Source organism: Engystomops pustulosus, chromosome 5 (assembly GCF_040894005.1).
Source record: "Engystomops pustulosus chromosome 5, aEngPut4.maternal, whole genome shotgun sequence".
Lineage (NCBI taxonomy): Eukaryota > Metazoa > Chordata > Amphibia > Anura > Leptodactylidae > Engystomops > Engystomops pustulosus.
Window position 1 is genome coordinate 9,551,798 of NC_092415.1, and position 18,838 is coordinate 9,570,635.

The following is an 18,838-nucleotide window of genomic DNA, read 5'->3' on the forward strand; positions in this document are numbered from 1 at the left end:
AATCACAGCAGCCTCCATGAAAATCTACTCCTCCCCAACCTCCATGGAGGCTGCTGTGATTTCATGTGATCAGATACATGCATGGGGAGATTACATTGCAGATGTAACAGGACCTTTGATGAGTTCTACACAGCAACATTGTCATAGCCCTGAGACCTGTCAATCAGGAGGCAGTGCAAAGCCAGTACATTTTAATATACATGACTCAATTAGTGTGAATGACTTACATCAGGTGAGTTGCATATAAGTTTACAAACTGATTTTTGCAGTCATGGAAAGGGACCATTTAGGAATAAGGGCAATGCTTTTAATTATAGTTTTTAATGAAGACTTTATTTTGTGTGGATTCTCTTTAATGTAAAAAACACTGGGGGTCATTTACTAAGTGCCCGATTCGCGTTTTCCCGACGTGTTACCCAAATATTTCTGATTTGTGCCGATTTCCCCTGAATTGCCCTGGGATTTTGGCGCACGCGATTGGATTGTGGCGCATCGGCGCCGGCATGCACGCGATGGAAATCGGGGGGCGTGGCCGAACAAAAACCCGAAGGATTCGGAAAAACCGCTGCATTTAAAAAAAAAAAAAATGTGTCGCGGAGCTTGCACTTATCTTCACTAGGAATAGGCCGGTGAACTCCAGCTGCTTTATGCTTGAGATGAGTCAAGCTGAGAGGCTGAAGGAAATCTATCACTTTATAAACAGTAATCGTGGGCTCGGTAGCATTTTGAACTATGGTACTAGGTGTCATTTTAAAGATATCAATATCTTTTTTCCAAATGTACCCAGATGCACATTCTTGTAGATACATTTGTTATCTTCTAGAAGATTATTCATTAAACTCCTTTCCATCCTAGGACCTATCTACACCGAAATGATCAACAACCTCCTCCAGCCAGTGATGGACTCCAAGGAGTGCACTTTAATCCGGCATGATGTGTTCCATGCGCTCCCAAATACTGCAAACACCCTGATTGGGCGAGCCGCTCACATCGCTGTTCTGGATTCGGAGCTCTTTTTGGAGAAGTTTTTCCTTGTTGCTGGTCTCAGCTACTTCAAGTAACTCCTTATCCTACTCTACAGGCTTCTGGAGAGAGAATCACATTTTGATGTTCCTAAACCAAAAAGTTTCTGGGGAAAGTGTATGAGATCTTGAAAATGATCTTTTTCTTCTCTGTTTTGTTCATTTTTCTGAGGAAACCTCTAAGTAGCTTTATACAGTATGTGATCTGACTCGTAATGTTCGAATTTCTCCAGGAGAACCCATCTCCCACCCTAGACCACCAGGTCCCAGCTTCTACACAAGTCTTGGCTAACACATTGCTTTGACTTGATGCTCGTGGCTCTCACTGCCCCCGTATACTAATGTTTACTGTATATAACACCAGTCCTACCCACAACCCATCCATGGTGGCCAGTAAGTTCTTCATTGGATCTTCTTCTATCTAGGTCATCTAGAAGATTCCTCAAACAATGAAGGTCAGGAATTCCATCTAACAATTTCTTTATCTGCAGTAATTTGTTTCAGCTCTCAGACGTGTCCTTGACACCTTTACTCTTGGCTCCACGTGACCTGAGATGCTTCCTAAGGGTAGACCAGCTTTTATAAAGTGTCTGATATTGTGGTACTGTGCCAGATCTAGTGATCTTGATGGGAATCGATGTCTATAAAGAGTCTCGTTTACTGGTTATGATTAGAGATGAGCGAGTATACTCGTCCGAGCTTGATGCTCGTTCGAGTATTAGAGTGCTCGAAGCGGCTGCTTGCTCGGACGAGCATTTCGCCTGCTCGAGATCGAGCATTTACTTAAGGAAATACAGTAAAGAACAATGAAGAACACAATGAAAACAGTGAACACAGGATCATTTAAGTGAAGAACACAGTGAAGAACACATTGCAGCTGTTCCGTACATCTGCTAACTTTCCCGAAGACATTAGTGCCGAACGGTGTTCTTCACAATAGTATGCGAAGAACAATATGTGTGAAGAACACGTTGCAGATGTATGGAAACATCTGCAATGTGTTCTTCACTGTGTTCTTTCAATGTGTTCTTTCAGTGAAAACATCTGCAAACATCTGCAATGTGTTCTTCACATATATCGTTCTTCACATACTACTGTGAAGAACACCGTTTGGCGCGCGTGTCTTCCGATAAGTTAGCAGATGTATGGAAACATCTGCAATGTGTTCTTTCAATGTGTTCTTTCAGTGTGTTCTTTCAGTGAAAACATCTGCAATGTGTTCTTCAGTGTTCTTCTTTCAATGTGTTCTTCAGTGTTCTTCTTTCAATGTGTTCTTTCAATGTGTTCTTTCAGTGAAAAATGCTCGAGTCGATACGAGCACTCGAGCATCGGGAAAAGTTCGACTCGAGTAACGAGCACCCGAGCATTTTAGTGCTCGCTCATCTCTAGTTATGATATAATATTGAATCAGTGTTATGGTGGACATGTCTATTGTAAACAATATGTAGAACTCATTGACAAGGTTTGGGGATAAGGGACTTAAAATCTGTAGTGGTCCATCCTCTGGGACAGTTCAGCAGAGCGGGGGAATGTTTCAGATTGGGACTTCCAGATTGTCCACCCAATATTTTGTCTCGGAAGTTCCAAGGAAGTCAGTGGAGCTCTTTCCCATGCCGGTACTACCGGGACAGCTGACATAACGGACCATCCCGGGAAGTCCCTCGGTGATTCACCAGATTAGGGAACTTGGGACCTTCTATTCTTCTAATTGCTATGGGTCCCAGAGGTCAGCCCCCATCACTCACAGATTTATCCCCAATCCTGCAAATCTCTTATAATAAACCCTTTGACATTATTGCTTTAAGGAATCAGAACTTGGAAAACCCCACAATTTAGAACTTTTCTCAAAGTGAAATTGTTTATATTTAATTTATCATTTAACAATTAATTGCTTGAAATAAAATTTTCGGATTTCTTAAAAATGTATTTAAAAATTTAGGATTACTGGACTTGAGTTGCCACATATATATCCAAAAGAAAAGAGCTGCAATGGCCAGATTATAGTTTTTTCTTTTTTAACCAAAAAAAGTGCCCAATATATCCACCGTACTGTGACTCAGTTCCATCATACTGTCATTCACTTGAAAGGAATTAATTTCGGACAGGAGACATAAATAATGGAAGGGAATAGGGGGTTTTCTTGTAGTAGGAGTCCCATGTTTTTGTAAATCTGGATAACCCCTTTAAAGGGTTTGGTCACTCTTTTACACAGATTTCCCATGTGCCTCTATTGCTTTAATAATAATCCCTAAATGTTCACCAAGTTATTCAGCAGTACTGGTACTAACTTCATTGCTGTCTACAGACTCTCCGTGCTTCTTTGTTTACATGTCTGGCTCTGATGAATAGGAGGAGCTGCAGCAGGAGATTATGACTCATCCTTCTCCCTCCCCCTTGACTCTTCTTGTCCCTGTCAGTATGGACAGACAGTGAGAAGAGAGGCACAGAGGAAGATACCATGAGGACGGGCTGGAGCAGTGAGAGAGAGGAGCATGTGTATATATGAAGAGGGCAGCATGGGGAGAACAGGGAAAGGCTGAAGCTCTCAAAGGAGGCAAAGACACAGGTACACGCAGAGACATGTCTAATGGAAGAGATTTATTAAAATGTGGCCAACCCCTTTAAGTAAATACAGCAATTTAAGTTATGAAGTAAAATCTTTATAGCAACTTAAGGAGACTACCACCCTCCCATTGCTATGTCACTAGTGACACAATGAAAAGAAGCCCCTCATATAGAGAAGCCCCTCATATGGTTTTATGTGAATCACGTAATTGGTGAACCTGGAATATTGTCCTGACTCCTGGAGCACCGCACCGGGCGCCTCACCTCCTCCCTTCTCTACCCACTGCTAGGACCCAATCTACTCCTTAGTATGAAATTCCGACTCACAAACCCTCACATGTGCATTCAACCAATGTCCTCTGGACAACCCCTTTAAGAAAAAAATAATAATTGAGCTGTTCAATACTGTATTTGTTATACCTCTGTAATGCTTATGCCTCTAGAGGAGCTGCCATGAGGGATGGGATTTTGTGTTAAAATTTTCAAAAAATTGTTTCTTTTATTTGGTAATTTACAAAGATTTCGCCGTTCCTCATTGTCTTACTCTTCCAGTCAAACTCCCCTTAAATTTGCTCCATCTGTAAATACATAAATCTGATGGGACTTTCAGCAAATGTTCACATTATGACTTCCACCTGATTTCCTGTCTGGTGTCTCCTTATCTGAAGTTTTCTTAGGCTGCTGGCGAATTTGCAAAAAAATTCTTAAAAAAAAAAAAATCTAAAAATTTTTTCAGAAAAGGCAGGAAGTGCATGTAAAATAAAGAATAACCGGCAGTTTGAGACATTTTTTAATGTTTAAAAAAAACACATTTAAAGTTCGCTTACAGAAATACGTGGAAAAACTTTTTTAAAAAATGCATGAATTATAGAGACCTTATGGGAGAAAACTCGTCATTTATTGATTAAAATCTCTGCTTGTTCCTGGCTTTGGGGTCCGGTGATCGGTCTCCCTCAGTGATTGCTAGGTTCTCTTATTGCTGCATGAGAGGGCAGAACACCAGCAATTACCAGGTTTTCTAATAGACCAGGCATCATGTTCTATAGGATAAGTTCCCTTTAAGTACAGCTGCCTGATTAAAAAGAAAAAAAAAATCATTACATTATATTTCACAGTCAAAAAGCATAATGATTTAAAGGGAACCTGTCATAAGGTTTTCAGTATTAAACCTAACGACAGGTTCCCCCAGCACTATAGTAACTTGTGCACACTCTGTCTTGAGCTAAATAATCTATAGTTCCTATCAGTAGAAAATCATCTTTGTAAGCTTTCCTAGTACCTTTCCAGAAGGCTCGGAGAGTCATGAGGGATGTGTTCCCTCCCTACTGTTGAATTTCACGTATCCAGCAGATGCCTCATTCCTTCCCCCAGCCCCACTGGACCCTTTTATCCCTGCTTGGTACTAGGAGGTGACTTACGCAAGGCAGTGACTGCACAGATACAACTTAACTGTAGTAATGGATGACAATGGCTGAAGGAAGGGGGGAATGAGGGAGCTGCTGGGGAACTGACTTATGCCGGGCGACGAGTGCGCAGCTACGGTAATTCAACTGTAGTAATGGATGACAATGGCTGAAGGAAGGGAGGAATGAGGGAGCTGCTGGAGAACTGACTTATGTAGGGTGGTGAGTGCACAGCTGTAATAAATCAACTGTAGTAATGAATGAGGGCAGTAGGTGAGCTGCTGGAGACCTCATCTGAGTCACATAATGACTTTCACGGATAACATATGGTCCTCATCACTGCCCAAGTGTGGCTTATCCCAGCTTGGTACTAGGTAGTGACTTATGCAGGGCGGCGAGTGCACAGATGCAAGAACTTAAACATAGTAACGGATTGTATCGGCTGGAGGAGGAGGGGGGGGGGGAATAAAGGAGTTGCTGGAGAACTGACTTACGCTGGGCGGCGAGTGCGCAGCTGCGGTAATTCAACTGTAGTAATGAATGATGTTGACTGAAGGAAGAAGGGAATGAGGGAGCTGCTGGAGACCTCATCTGAGTCACATAATGACATGCACAAATAACATATGGTCCTCATCACTGCCCATGTGCAGCTTATCCCAGCTTGGTACTAGGTAGTGACTTATGCAGGGCAGCGAGTGCACAGCTGCGATAATTCAACTGTAGTAACAGATAATATCGGCTGAAGAAAGGGGGGATGAGGGAGCAGCTGGAGAACTGACTTATGCAGGGCGGCGAGTGCACAGCTGCGATAATTCAACTGTAGTAACAGATAATATCGGCTGAAGAAAGGGGGGAATGAGGGAGCAGCTGGAGAACTGACTTATGTAGGACGGCGAGTGCACAGCTGCGATAATTCAACTGTAGCAGCCGAGGATGCAGGCTGAAGGAAGGGGGGAATGAGGGAGCAGCTGGAGAACTGACTTATGCAGAGCGGCGAGTGCACAGCTGCGATAATTCAACTGTAGTAACAGATGATATCGGCTGAAGGAAGGGGGGAATGAGGGAGCAGCTGTAGAACTGACTTATGCAGGGCGGCGAGTGCACATCCATGAGAAGTCAATTATAGTAATGAATGATGTCGACTGAAGGAAGGGGGGAATGAGTGAGCTGCTGAAGACGTTGGTTGAGTCACGCAATGACTTACATGAATAACACATGCTCCTCGTGATTAGCTGAACGCTCTTATAGGGTGTCAGGTAATCTTACAAAGAGGATTTTTTTGCTAAAATAGTGTGAGGACAATTAGTATCGTGCTATGGGAACCTGTCATAAATGTTCCCGAAACACTTCCAAAAAAGAAAGATGGAAGGGTACAGCATGGGCTCCACTACTTTACTGTATAATGGCGCTATATATAGCATAGAATATAGAATATTTAGAATAAGGGGCTAATTATTTTTTGGGAAAAAAAAAAAATAATTGATTTAATTTTTAACTTTTTTTAAATATTATTATTATTTTAATTATTTTAACCTTAGAAATTATGTCATCGAACCAAATGTATCCCAACAAAATGCATCATCCAAATAACACCCCAAAAAAGTGATACATTCTACTATCCGTACGTTCAGCGCCTTCTCGAAAATGAGATTTATTTTCCTATCATTATTCTCTTAAATATGATTTTAGATTTTAATTAATTTACTAAAACAACAAATTCATTTAGTTTTCATTTTATTTATGATAAATGTTACTGACGGGGGAAATGGCAAAAATATTTTTATAAAAAACATTGAAGAAAACTTTAGACATATTTTATTATTTGTGTATTGAGGAAATCATCTATATATTTAAAAAAAAAAAACATTTCCACGCGGGAACATTTTCAATATTTCGATATTTCAATCCAATGAAAATCATATTTTCATTATCCGTCTGTTGTTAAATTCTAAATTCTTCTTGTATATTTTTGCATAAATGGAACGTTACATTTTGGCGCCGCATTCCGTCATTTTACATCCTGTAAGTCGCCAAAACCGTGTTGAATATTTCAGCAATAATTGTTCGATAGGGTGTAAAAAAAAATTAAAAAATTTGCGAAAGTTATCACTCGTGTCACCTGATCTGTGTTTTATAATGTAGATAATGTACAGACGATCTGTAGATTGTTTCCTCTTCTTCCTCCTGTACAATACAAGGATCCGCTCGTCTGAATGTTCTATAGGACTGTAAATTCGTACATATGACGCTACATAGATGATATTTTGTGAGGTTTGTGCTGCAAAAATTGTAAATTCAAGTCAAGATATTAACCTCCGACTCTATTTATATATTGGGAAAATATGTATCTATTTAGATTATTATAATTACTATTATTATTATTATTATTATTATTATTATTATTATTATTATTATGTTGTTGTTGTTGTTGTTGTTTTATTTTGTCTACATTCCCTTCATTCTTCATGAAATTTTTTTCACCTGTAATGCAATTACAATTTCAATTGAATGGAATACACATGATATAGAATAGTATTTTACTCTTTGTTTAAGCTATTACTATGTTTATATGTGTCTTCTATCTTATACTTCTTGTTGTGTGTCATACATGGAAGCGCAGCCGTTTCTTCCTGAGGTCGGCTTTTAGCTGTGACTTTCTCAACTGACCTGGAAATGTTTCATTAAAATGTTTTTTTCTTCTTTGTATTATTATTTTTATTTTTACTCATCATTATTATTATTTCTACATTTTCATCATAAATAACATCCCCCCCCCCCCCAATACACACGCACACAGCTATTAAGTATATACATTTCTATTGCTGGTATAAAAATAAGGGGCACGTTTATCATACGCTAAGTGCGACAGTGTATCCTGGTGCCACCCGCTGGCAAGGCCACCATCAGGGGGGGGTGTTACTGTGACTGCAGTCAGGGGCCCGGACAGTAGTGGGGCCCCAGAGTCACATACACCCTCACTCTCTTCTTTGTAAACATATATTTGTGTTATGGTGCAGTATAATAAGACGGGAAACTAAAGGGACAAAATTTACCCAAAATTCACTGTTGTGGCCGTGCCCACTGGATCTATCAGGAGTCTCTGGATTCCGGATAAATCCCAGCAGGCTGCGCCCTGGCTCGTGCTCATTCAGGAGCGCCCCCCACTATGTGACTTGAAGGTGAGAAGGAGGGAAATTACTGTGTATACGCGAGTATAAGCCGACCCAAGTATAAGCCGAGACCCCTAATTTTAGCACACTGCGCAGGTATACAAGGTGTAAGGCCACGTGCACACAACACTTTGCTTTAGCAGGAAACGAACTGCGCTGCTCGGGCGGTCACAGTTCTGTGGGACGCGGAGGCCTCACCCCACCTTCGTCATGCATGGTAGAAGTGAATGGCTCACATATACAGTCGTGTGCATGAGGCCTTATACTAAATGAAAGTGTCTGCTGCTGATTGGTGGCGTTAAGACCAGTCCTACTTTGCTCCTCCCATGTGATATGCTATACATCCAGAGATATAGGAAAACCCCACTGACAGAAGTCGGCATAGAAAAAATTATAAAAAATATATAAATGGTATATTGCATCACTGCCCATAAAATGTCATGCCATATTTTTTGGACTATAAAAAGTACCCCAGATTCTGTTATCCAATTAAATAAAAAATCCCCTGTTGTTCACACGCAAGCATAACACACATAGCTCTGCCACATCCATTCACACACAAATCTCTGATACCTCAATTCACTCATAGCTCTGCAAAATATATTCACTCAAACACACAGCTCTACTACATCCATTACACACACACAGCCCTGCTGCATCCATTCAGTCACACACAGCTCTACTACATCAATTCACTCCCTCACAGCTGTGCTACATCCATTCAATCACTCACAGCTCTGCTACATCCATTCACTCATGCACAGCTCTGCTACATCCGTTTACTCACCCACAGCTCTGATACATCCATTCATTCACACATAGCTCTTTAACATCCATTCACACAGCCCTGCTACATTCATTCAGTCTCACACAAATCTACTACATCAATTCACTCACCCACAGCTCTACTACATCCATTCACTCACACACAGTTCCGCTACTTGCATTCACTCATGCACTGCTCTGCTACATTATTTCACTGAAGCACAGCTCTGCTATATGTATTCACACACAGCTCTGTTACATCCATTTACTTACAGAAAGCTTTGCTAAATTCATTCACTCACACATAGCTCTGCTACATCCATTTACTGACCCACAGCTCTGATACATCCATCCATTCATTCACACACTGTACTGCTACATCCATTTATTCACAGACAGTACAGCCATACTGCTACATCCATTCACTCACACTCAGCTCTAATACATCGATTCACTCCCCCACAGCTCTAATTCATCCATTCACTCACATACAGCTCTGCTACATCCATTCACTAATGCACAGCTCTGCTACATGTATTTACTCACCCACAGCTCTGATACATCCATTCATTCAAACACAGCTCTGATACATCCATTCATTCACACACAGCTTTAATACATGCATTCACTCTCCTACAGCTTTTCTACAACCATTCACTCACACAAAGCTTTACTAAATCCATTCACTTACACAGCTATGTTACATCCATATACTCACGCACTGCTCTGCTACACCAATTCGCTCACACTCTGCTCTGCTTCACAAGTTTACGCAAGCCCAGCTCTGCTACATCAATCCACTTATGCACAGCTATGCTACAGCCTTTTACTCACATAAAGATCTGATACATCTATTCATTCACACACAGCTCTGCTACATCCATTCATTCACACAAGGTTTTGCTACATCGGTTCACTCACACAGAGCTCTACTACATCCATTCACCCACACACTGCTCTGCTACATCCATTCACTCAAATACTGCTCTGCTACATCCATTCACTCAAATACTGCTCTGCTACATCCATTCACTTGCACACTGCTCTGCTACATCCATTCAGTCACACCCAGCTCTTCTACATACATTCACACACACACAGCCGTACTACATCCATTCACTCACACATAGCTCTACTACATCCATTCACTCACACATAGCTCTACTACATCCATTCACTCACACATAGCTCTACCACATACATTCACTCACCCACAGTTCTACTACATCCATTCGCTCACATACAGCTCTGCTACATGCATTCACTCACACACAGTTCTGCTACATCCATTCACTCACACACTGCTCTGCTACATCCATTCACTCAAATACTGCTCTGCTACATCCATTCACTTGCACACTGCTCTGCTCCATCCATTCAGTCACACCCAGCTCTTCTATATACATTCACACACACACAGCCCTACTACATCCATTCACTCACACATAGCTCTACTACATCCATTCACTCACACATAGCTCTACTACATCCATTCACTCACACACTGCTCTGCTACATCTATACAGTCACACACAGTTCTGCTATATCCATTCAGTCACACCCAGCTCTTCTACATCCATTCTCTCACACCCAGCTCTACTACATTCTTTCACTAACACACACCTCTACTACATCCAATTACTCACACACAGCTCTGCTACAGCCATGGGTGGTTTGGGTGGCCATGGGCCCCTTTAAAGGCCCTGGGATACCGCCCAAACTGCCTATTTCATTCCATTCCAGCATTTGAAGGGGTTGGCTAGGAACAACTATTGATGGCTTATCCTCAAGATGTTGACTAGTTCGGGCCCCCAATTAGTTGTTCATCGCAAACATAGGTCATTGACCCGGGAGCAGTTGGCTCTGGGTCCCAGTTGGGCATGTAAACTGTATTTGTAAGTGAAAGTGGAAGGGAACGGTAGAGAAACAACTGCCCCCAGGTCCATGTGTCCACAGCGCTGACCACCTGATTGGTGCGTGGCCGCGGTGTCTGCCTCCAAGATCACCGCGGTCCCGAGGACAGACCATCCATTGATCATTCCTGGTCTATCCCTTGAACAGATTTTCCATGTCTTGATTCCAAAATATTTTATGCACTTTTACAAAGTACCAAAATGTTTTCAAATGGCAAAATCACCTTCTGTACTCGCAAAGTTTTCCCATTATCCGGAAATGGCTATTTCTGTGGCTCACAGGAGAGTGATTAGATTATCATAACCCCAAGGCATTTAGAGTTAGAAATGTCAGAGAAGAAGAGGAAGACGTTCATAATCTATTCTGTTATGGACTATTTGACTCTCAAGGAGAAAATAAGCTCCTAATCGCAGAGCCCGGAGTGTTTCTCCATGGTAAATGTCAGCAGCGAGCGGGGGCCAACAGCCGGAGCCGCCAACATTTGTAAGTAACATTCTATAAAGTCACTTTCCTCCAGTGACACAAATACAAGGGAAAACGTGTCAAACCCAATGATTCCGTCATCGAAAGGGCTCGAAAAAAGGTTCACAAAAATGTAAAACTAAAAAAAAGACGGATGTGCCATGAATCGTCGTGAGGGATGTCCCTTTACCCTTCGCTTCTACAACTTCTGAATGTAACGCTTATTACGGACTGGTCCTGAGTAGCATATATATATATATATACTGTATACGGTACTGTATCCTCGCCACTGCTGATATGGTACTACTATTTTTCTATGCCGGCTTTACTGTTATTGTTGTTGTGGCTTTCGCAATGTGAAAATGAGAAAATGTAACAATGAAATAAAATTCTATTGTTGTTTACTATTTTGAGTCATGTTTTTGTATAGATATAGAAGTAAATGGGGGTCATTTACTAAGGGCCCGATTCGCGTTTTCCCGGCGTGTTACCCGAATATTTCCGATTTGTGTCGATTTGCCCTGGGATTTTGCTGCACGCGATCGGATTGTGGTGCATTGGCGCTGGCATGCACGTGACGGAAATCAGTGGGCGTGGCCGAACAAAAACCCGACGGATTCGAAAAAAACGCTGCATTTAAAAAAAAAAAAGTGTTGCGGAGCTAGCACTTACCTTCACTGGGAATAGGCCGGTGAGCTTGAGTGCGTTCCGGGGAACTTCAGTGCACCAGCGGCACCTGGTGGACGTCGGAGGAACTGCCTTAATGAATCCCGGCCGGACCCGAATCCACCGCAGAGAACGTGCCGCTGGATCGCAAATGGACTGGGTAAGTAAATCTGCCCCAATGGGGGTCATTTACTAAGGGCCCGATTCGCGTTTTCCCGACGTGTTACCCGAATATTTCCGATTTGCGCCGCTTGTACATGAATTGCCCCGGGTTTTTGGCGCACGCGATCGGATTGTGGCGCATCGGGGCCGGCATGCGCGCGACAGAAATCGGGGGGGCGTGGCCGAACGAAAACCCGACGTATTCGGAAAAACCGCCGCATTTAAAAACCGAAAATGTGTCGCTTGGGGAGCGCTCACCTTCACCTTCTATGGGATGGTGCATTCCGGGGCGTTAAGATTATTTTCGGCGCTGCAGCGCCACCTGGTGGACGGCGGAGGAACTACAATCTTAAATCCCAGCCGGACCCGAATCCTGTGCAGAGAACGCGCCGCTGGATCGCGAATGGGCCGGGTAAGTAAATGTGCCCCAATATGTTTTATTGTGTTTTGCAGCAATTATAGAAAACCCTAGTAGGGAAGGGTAAGAAAAAATTGTAATTACCCTGTGCCCACTACCAATGACAGCATCATTGCTCTCATGGGACCTGCTGAGTAGTGACTTCCCAGCACCTGAGGTGTTTAAACCAAAGCTATGGGTCTAGTTGCAGGTAATGCCAATTCCGCACATCGAGAAAGTTCGATGTGTGTGTATGGAAAAATTATATACTTTATTGTTTTACATAATTAAATATACAGTACATAGAAAAAAGTTAAAAAACACTTAAAAGAGCCAGACAGGGCTGGACACGGTGAAAACAAACGCACTCCCTGGCAGAAATAAAGTGCAAGTTTCAAAGGTAATGTACCCATTAAATGACAGCTTAAACAGATATATATCAATTTCAATGATAGAAGTACAAAGGTAATGAATGAAAAGCTGTCATGTAATATATGTAGTGTGAAGGCAGTCTAACTGCAAAGAGGTTATTTGAAAGGTAACATTACCATTGGATCGTGAATAGACATAGCCCTTAGTATCTGTGATTTTGTGCCATATAATCCATCTCTGCAGTGAACCAGACCCCTGACTTCATTTTTGTGTGCTTTGTTTGTACTATTTTGTGTTCCCACTTTGCAGTAGGATGGGACTGTCTTCTAGTTGTCTCTTTTCACCTAGAACAAGCAAAGGCAAATAAGAATAAGAAGAAAGCTGTTTGGTCATTCGATAAGAGGATGTCCTGGGGTTTATCTCTGTCTAGTCAGTGGTCACTGGACCCAATGCAGCCAGTCAGTGACCTCAGGTGCTGGGAACAACAAAGGAAAAGAGAAACATTACCGTTGGATCGTGAATAGCCAAGTGCCAGGGAGGAGATAGGGAGACCCCACGTGCACCGTCTGTAAAACAGGCTTTCTCAGGGGATAACCTCAGCTGCAGTAAACACATATAAGGCACATTGGTGGTAGGTGAGGTTATCCCCTGAGGAAGCCTGTTTTACAGACGGTGCGCGTGGGGTCTCCCTATCTCCTCCCTGGCACTTGGCTATTCACGATCCAACGGTAATGTTTCTCTTTTCCTTTGTTGTTCCCAGCACCTGAGGTCACTGACTGGCTGCATTGGGTCCAGTGACCACTGACTAGACAGAGATAAACCCCAGGACATCCTCTTATCGAATGACCAAACAGCTTTCTTCTTATTCTTATTTGCCTTTGCTTGTTCTAGGTGAAAAGAGACAACTAGAAGACAGTCCCATCCTACTGCAAAGTGGGAACACAAAATAGTACAAACAAAGCACACAAAAATGAAGTCAGGGGTCTGGTTCACTGCAGAGATGGATTATATGGCACAAAATCACAGATACTAAGGGCTAGTCTAAGAACAAAAGCCAAAATATCTAAAATGCTGCAGTATATAAATGAAGAAGTTCTGAAATGCAGAACTTAGCAACTCTAACAGGATGGAAAGCAGATAATACTACAACTAAAACTGGACTGAAAGAAAACAAAATGCTTATATGAGACCAGAACCTCAGCCCCAGGACAACTGAAGCAGAAGTCTGTCAATCACAACATTAACTGTTGCTGGACCAGAGCAGACTACATGAGCGTGTGGTACACACAACTCCAAATGAACCAGCCAGCTAAGTGTTTGTTCACACAGGCAAATCAACGCATCCACAGCCGCATGCTACGGAGAGAATAAGATACAGACAAGGATGTTACATGGCTACTTAGTTTTGTGCCTTATGTAGAGTCTTAATGTGTAATTGTTTACATGTTTGAGCTCTGATGAATAGGAGGAGCTGTAGCAGGAGAGTTATAACTTATCCTGCTCTCCCCCTCCTGTCTCTGTCAATGTGGATGGACAGTGAAAAGAGAGACACAGTGGGAGATGCCATGAGGACGGCAAAGAGCAGTGAGAGAGAGGGAGCCATGTATGTATACAGAGGGCAAAGACACAGGTACATCCAGAGACTTGTCTAATGGAAGAGTTGCCATGAAAAGTGGCCAATCCCTTTATCAGGGAAGCATTTCTCAAAACAAGTTAAGTACTAATAACATTTGAGCACAGACAGAGCAGTGATTTGCTCTGCAGGCTGGATAGACCTGATAACAAGTCTCAGTGTGTTATCCGCCAGCAGTGTGACCTTTAGGACATTGTGCTATCAGGACACATCTATAACATTAGGCACCTACATCTATCTTATGTGCCAGGTGTGTCCAGCTCTGTCCCCCGGACCAGCACATAACAAGCCGGAGTGACCTTTCCTCTGCAGAAATGTGAAGGAAAATGAAAAATTGGGAACAGCTGACTGTAATTTCACATCGTGTCCTCTCACTGCCGAGCAGAACCTCGTAACTTGAAGGATGTTGGGGAAGTTCCTAGTGAATTATGACCAGTCCAAGACAAACTTTGAGATTTCTATAGTAAAGTTTTACCAATGTTTCCTTACTGAATGGAAACTATATGAAATGTCTATATCACTGTATCTATACATAATAAAGGACCTCAGGGGCGGGGCATGAGACAAGCATTTAAAAGACATCTACCACCAGGATGAAGGACTGTAAGCCAAGCACACTGACATACTGGTGTGCGCCCCTCCGGCAGGATCTGCTCTTCTTTTAGATTTCTATGCCCTTGTTTTTAAGAAAAAAAGGCTTTAAAAATCATGCAAATGAGCCTGAGGGGCTCCAGACTCCATTATGGAGCCCAGAGCCTCATTTGCATGCATGTAAAAGCCTTTTTTTTGTAAAATCCAGGACATTTCCTTTAAAGGAAATTTACCATTTGTTTTTGTGTATTATGAACCAATCATACCTTGAGAATGCTGTAGTGACACTGATGCAGAAACATATCTTGTTTAATCCCTGAGTGGTTTTGCTGAAAATACAATAATAAAATTATGATAATGAGGCACTGTCGCTCCTGTGGCTGCCTTGGTGCCTCTTCTCTTACCTTAATTATGCACCGCTCCAAAGAATGTAATCCCTGGGCTGTGCCTGACAGACAGAAGTAATCAATCGCTGCACCACCCCCCAGCTGTTGTGTATGAGTCATCCAGCTCAGGTTGATTGGTCCTGTCTGGAAAGTTCAGGAAGCTCCTATGTAATGTGCTGTATGGCAGCCAAGGCACCCAGCTTTCCCAAGGTCCTGAAGTTTGGTTCACAATGCATAAAAGCAAATCGTTTGCGCCCATCTTTTATCTGACTTTGAGCTGAAAGGAACGTGGAAACAGCTCATACATGTCATTATAAAGTGTTTGCACCACTCTGTATCTGCCGTGCCACAAAATTCTGCAGATAAAGGCGCGTTCCGATGCAGAATTCGACTGTGCGCCACATTTATTACTGTGACTAGACAGAAATGTGTTGCATGCTGTATGATAAAGAGGCACCAAAAAAAAAAATTGATGCACACTTACCTAGCGCCAGATAATACCCACCCTCAGCAGAGGAGAAAGGAGACTACTGTTGGCTAGAGCTTGTCCGTGCCAATGTGGAGGAAACTGATTAAGTCCAATTCCTTATTCTAAACAGAGCTCACCCTGAGAGATTGAGACCCTGCCCCAAGCAGCAGAGGAAGAAGACGGATTCTGTTCAGAGCCTGCCCCTAGCAGAAGAAGGCTGACTCCGTCCAACCTCTGCCCCCAGCAGTTGTCATCAAAGAAGAAGGTTGACTTTTTTCAGCCACTGCCCTCAAAAGTTGCCCTCAAGAGATGACGGCTGATCCTGTAGAGCCTCTACCCCAACAGTTGCCATCAGGAGAAGAAGTGTCACTAGCTGTCACTTGGAGAAGAAGACTGATTCTGCCCAGGGCAGCACATATGACTAAAAACACTAAGAAGGACACATAAGACACATTTACTTACCCGGTCCATTCGCAATCCAGCGGCCCGTTCTCTGCGGAGTAAATGACCCCCATAAAGACAAAAAAAGTACAAGTATATATATTTATACTATGAACAATGAGTATTACTTTTAAATCCCTATCCAGGAGGAAGCCTGAGATGCAGAACGTTATGGTTCCTTGCGGATGGTCTTGGTACCTAGTTTTCAAACCTTGTCCCTGACCTACTGGTAGTGGATGTTAGTAGACACCATTGTAGGACCTTGGTTATTATAAGTGCAGGGATGTGATACAATGGGGCACATTTACTATGGGGCACATTGGGGCACATTTACTTACCCGGTCCTCTTGCGATCCCATGGTGCGTTGTCCGACGAGGATTCAGGTCTGCCGTGATTCACTAAGATTGTGCGCCTGATATCCTGCATCTGTCGCTTCTGTGCTGAGGTCCGCTGGAGTTCACCTGCTTCTTCCCGTTGTATGCAAGTGCTGATCTTGCGGCACAATTCCATTTTTAAATTCCGCGGTTTGTCCGAATCCGTCGGGTTGTCCAACGGCCACGCCCCCTGATTTCTGTTGCATGCAAGGCGGTACCGATGCGCCACAATCTGAACGGAAATAATAGCGAAACCTGACGAAAGTGCAGCGTTCGGACCCTTAGTAAATGTGCCCCAATGTGTGCTCTATTGTCATTATAGAATATATATTGTTTTTTTTCGGGAGTAAGACCCCTCCCCCACACATACATTACCATACAGGGTGCACAGATTACAAAGCACTTGGCATTTATGGTTGTTGTCTAAGTTAGTGGGACCTTTCCGAGGGATTTTGCCTTTACCCCTCTGATCTGATTGTGTTACTTATTTCCGTGGTGGTGGACGTCAATGCGACGTGACACTTAGGATGAAGCGTCTCCTACTACTCAAATTATTCCCTTTAACATTTCCCTTAAGCTTTGTGAAATGAAATCTGTGCGGGAGCAGCTTGACGCTCGGCCCTTTATCTCAGGGAGAATGGATAAAATCAAGAGTCTAAGAAGCTTCTTCTCACAGTTTGAAAATAGAAAAACCTTAAAAGGTGGAGGAAGGCGAGAAGAGGCGACGCATGTTGTGCGGGATGTTGGAGGCGCGGCGGGGAAGATGCTGCTCTGTAGACTTTTACACTTCTTAAGAGTGATCAAAGAATATCTGTGTGCTCAATAATTGATGAGACAAAGGTAACTGACTGCGCTATTTTTATATGTTCCGCACTTTGATCGGAGAGCGCGGAGAGACCCGACTAATGACAGTCCTGACTCTGACAGCGGAGAAGAGGACTACACGTTACTTAGAACAATACATTCACACTCCACTTACACTCCTAAGGGATCTCCAACTCCGCACAGTACACAAACAGCCAAATATGGAAGCCCGGAACGCAAAACCGTGTATCATGAAATGTAGACATGTTCTGGGTAAAGGGGCTATCTAGGAATCCGGGGAAAACCCAATGTGGGGGTAAGACTGGTGTCTACGATGGATATAATCCCCCCTATAGTGGACTGGAGCCCGTATATGCTCCTGACACGCCCAAAGTGGTGTGGGGGTCAGAGAAGCCCAAAAACTGTCGGGGAGCAAGAGATTCATTTGCTTTATCCAACAAAAAACTGGCAGAGAAGCATAAAAAATCTCCCCCACTGGGGTTTATTTACTAAGGGTCGCGGATCGCATTTTCGTCGGACTGTTCAATGTTTTTTGGGATTTGCGCAGTCCTTGTGTTAAATGTGTTTTTTTGTTTTAGATCTCTTTTTGAGACATTTATTATAAAATGTCGCACAAATGTCGCGAGTCATTTCTTTCCATTTTATAAGTTTTCCATAAGTATGGTTTTGTCTGGAGTTTTTTTTTGCACCAAAAAAATGTCGCAAGTTTTAGACAATTTGAAATGATAAAAGTCATTTGCGACATTTAGAACATCGGGAATAGAAGACAAATGTGTCTTACTGACAAAAAAACAAATTTCCAGCAGACATTTCAAAATGTCCCCAAAAAGGCACAAATTTGCAATGTGCCAAAAAAATATCTCAAAAAAGACAGAAAAAAGAGGAAAAAAAAAAAAAGATAAATGACCCCCAAAGGTGTTTCCTATTAAGAAACAAGCAGCTGTACTGCAGCGAAAGCAAAGCCTCTTACACCCTGTACGTCTATTATATACACTGGAAGCAAGAAGGGAGTGCGGGGGAGGCACATCAGTGCGGAGAAGGGATATCAGTGCGGGGGAGGGACATCAGTGCGGGGGAGGGATATCAGTGCGGGGGAGGCACATCAGTGCGGGGGAGGGACATCAGTGTGGGGAAGGGACATCAGTGCAGGGAGGCACATCAGTGCGGGGGAGGCACATCAGTGCGGGGGAGGGACATCAGTGTGGGGAAGGCACATCAGT

At 42.9% G+C, this 18,838-nt stretch overlaps 1 protein-coding gene across 2 annotated transcripts in view; it reads left to right on the forward strand.

Moving 5' to 3' along the window:
• The window catches only part of FAM135B (family with sequence similarity 135 member B), a 120,666-nt gene extending 108,958 nt beyond the window's left edge, over positions 1-11,708 (forward strand). For both annotated transcript variants that reach the window (XM_072151141.1, XM_072151142.1), the window contains exon 20: positions 856-11,708. In XM_072151141.1, the coding sequence (XP_072007242.1) occupies positions 856-1,061 (206 nt within the window). In that variant the 3' untranslated portion in view covers positions 1,062-11,708. The remainder of the gene's footprint in view (positions 1-855) is intronic.
• Positions 11,709-18,838: the final 7,130 nt, after the last annotated feature.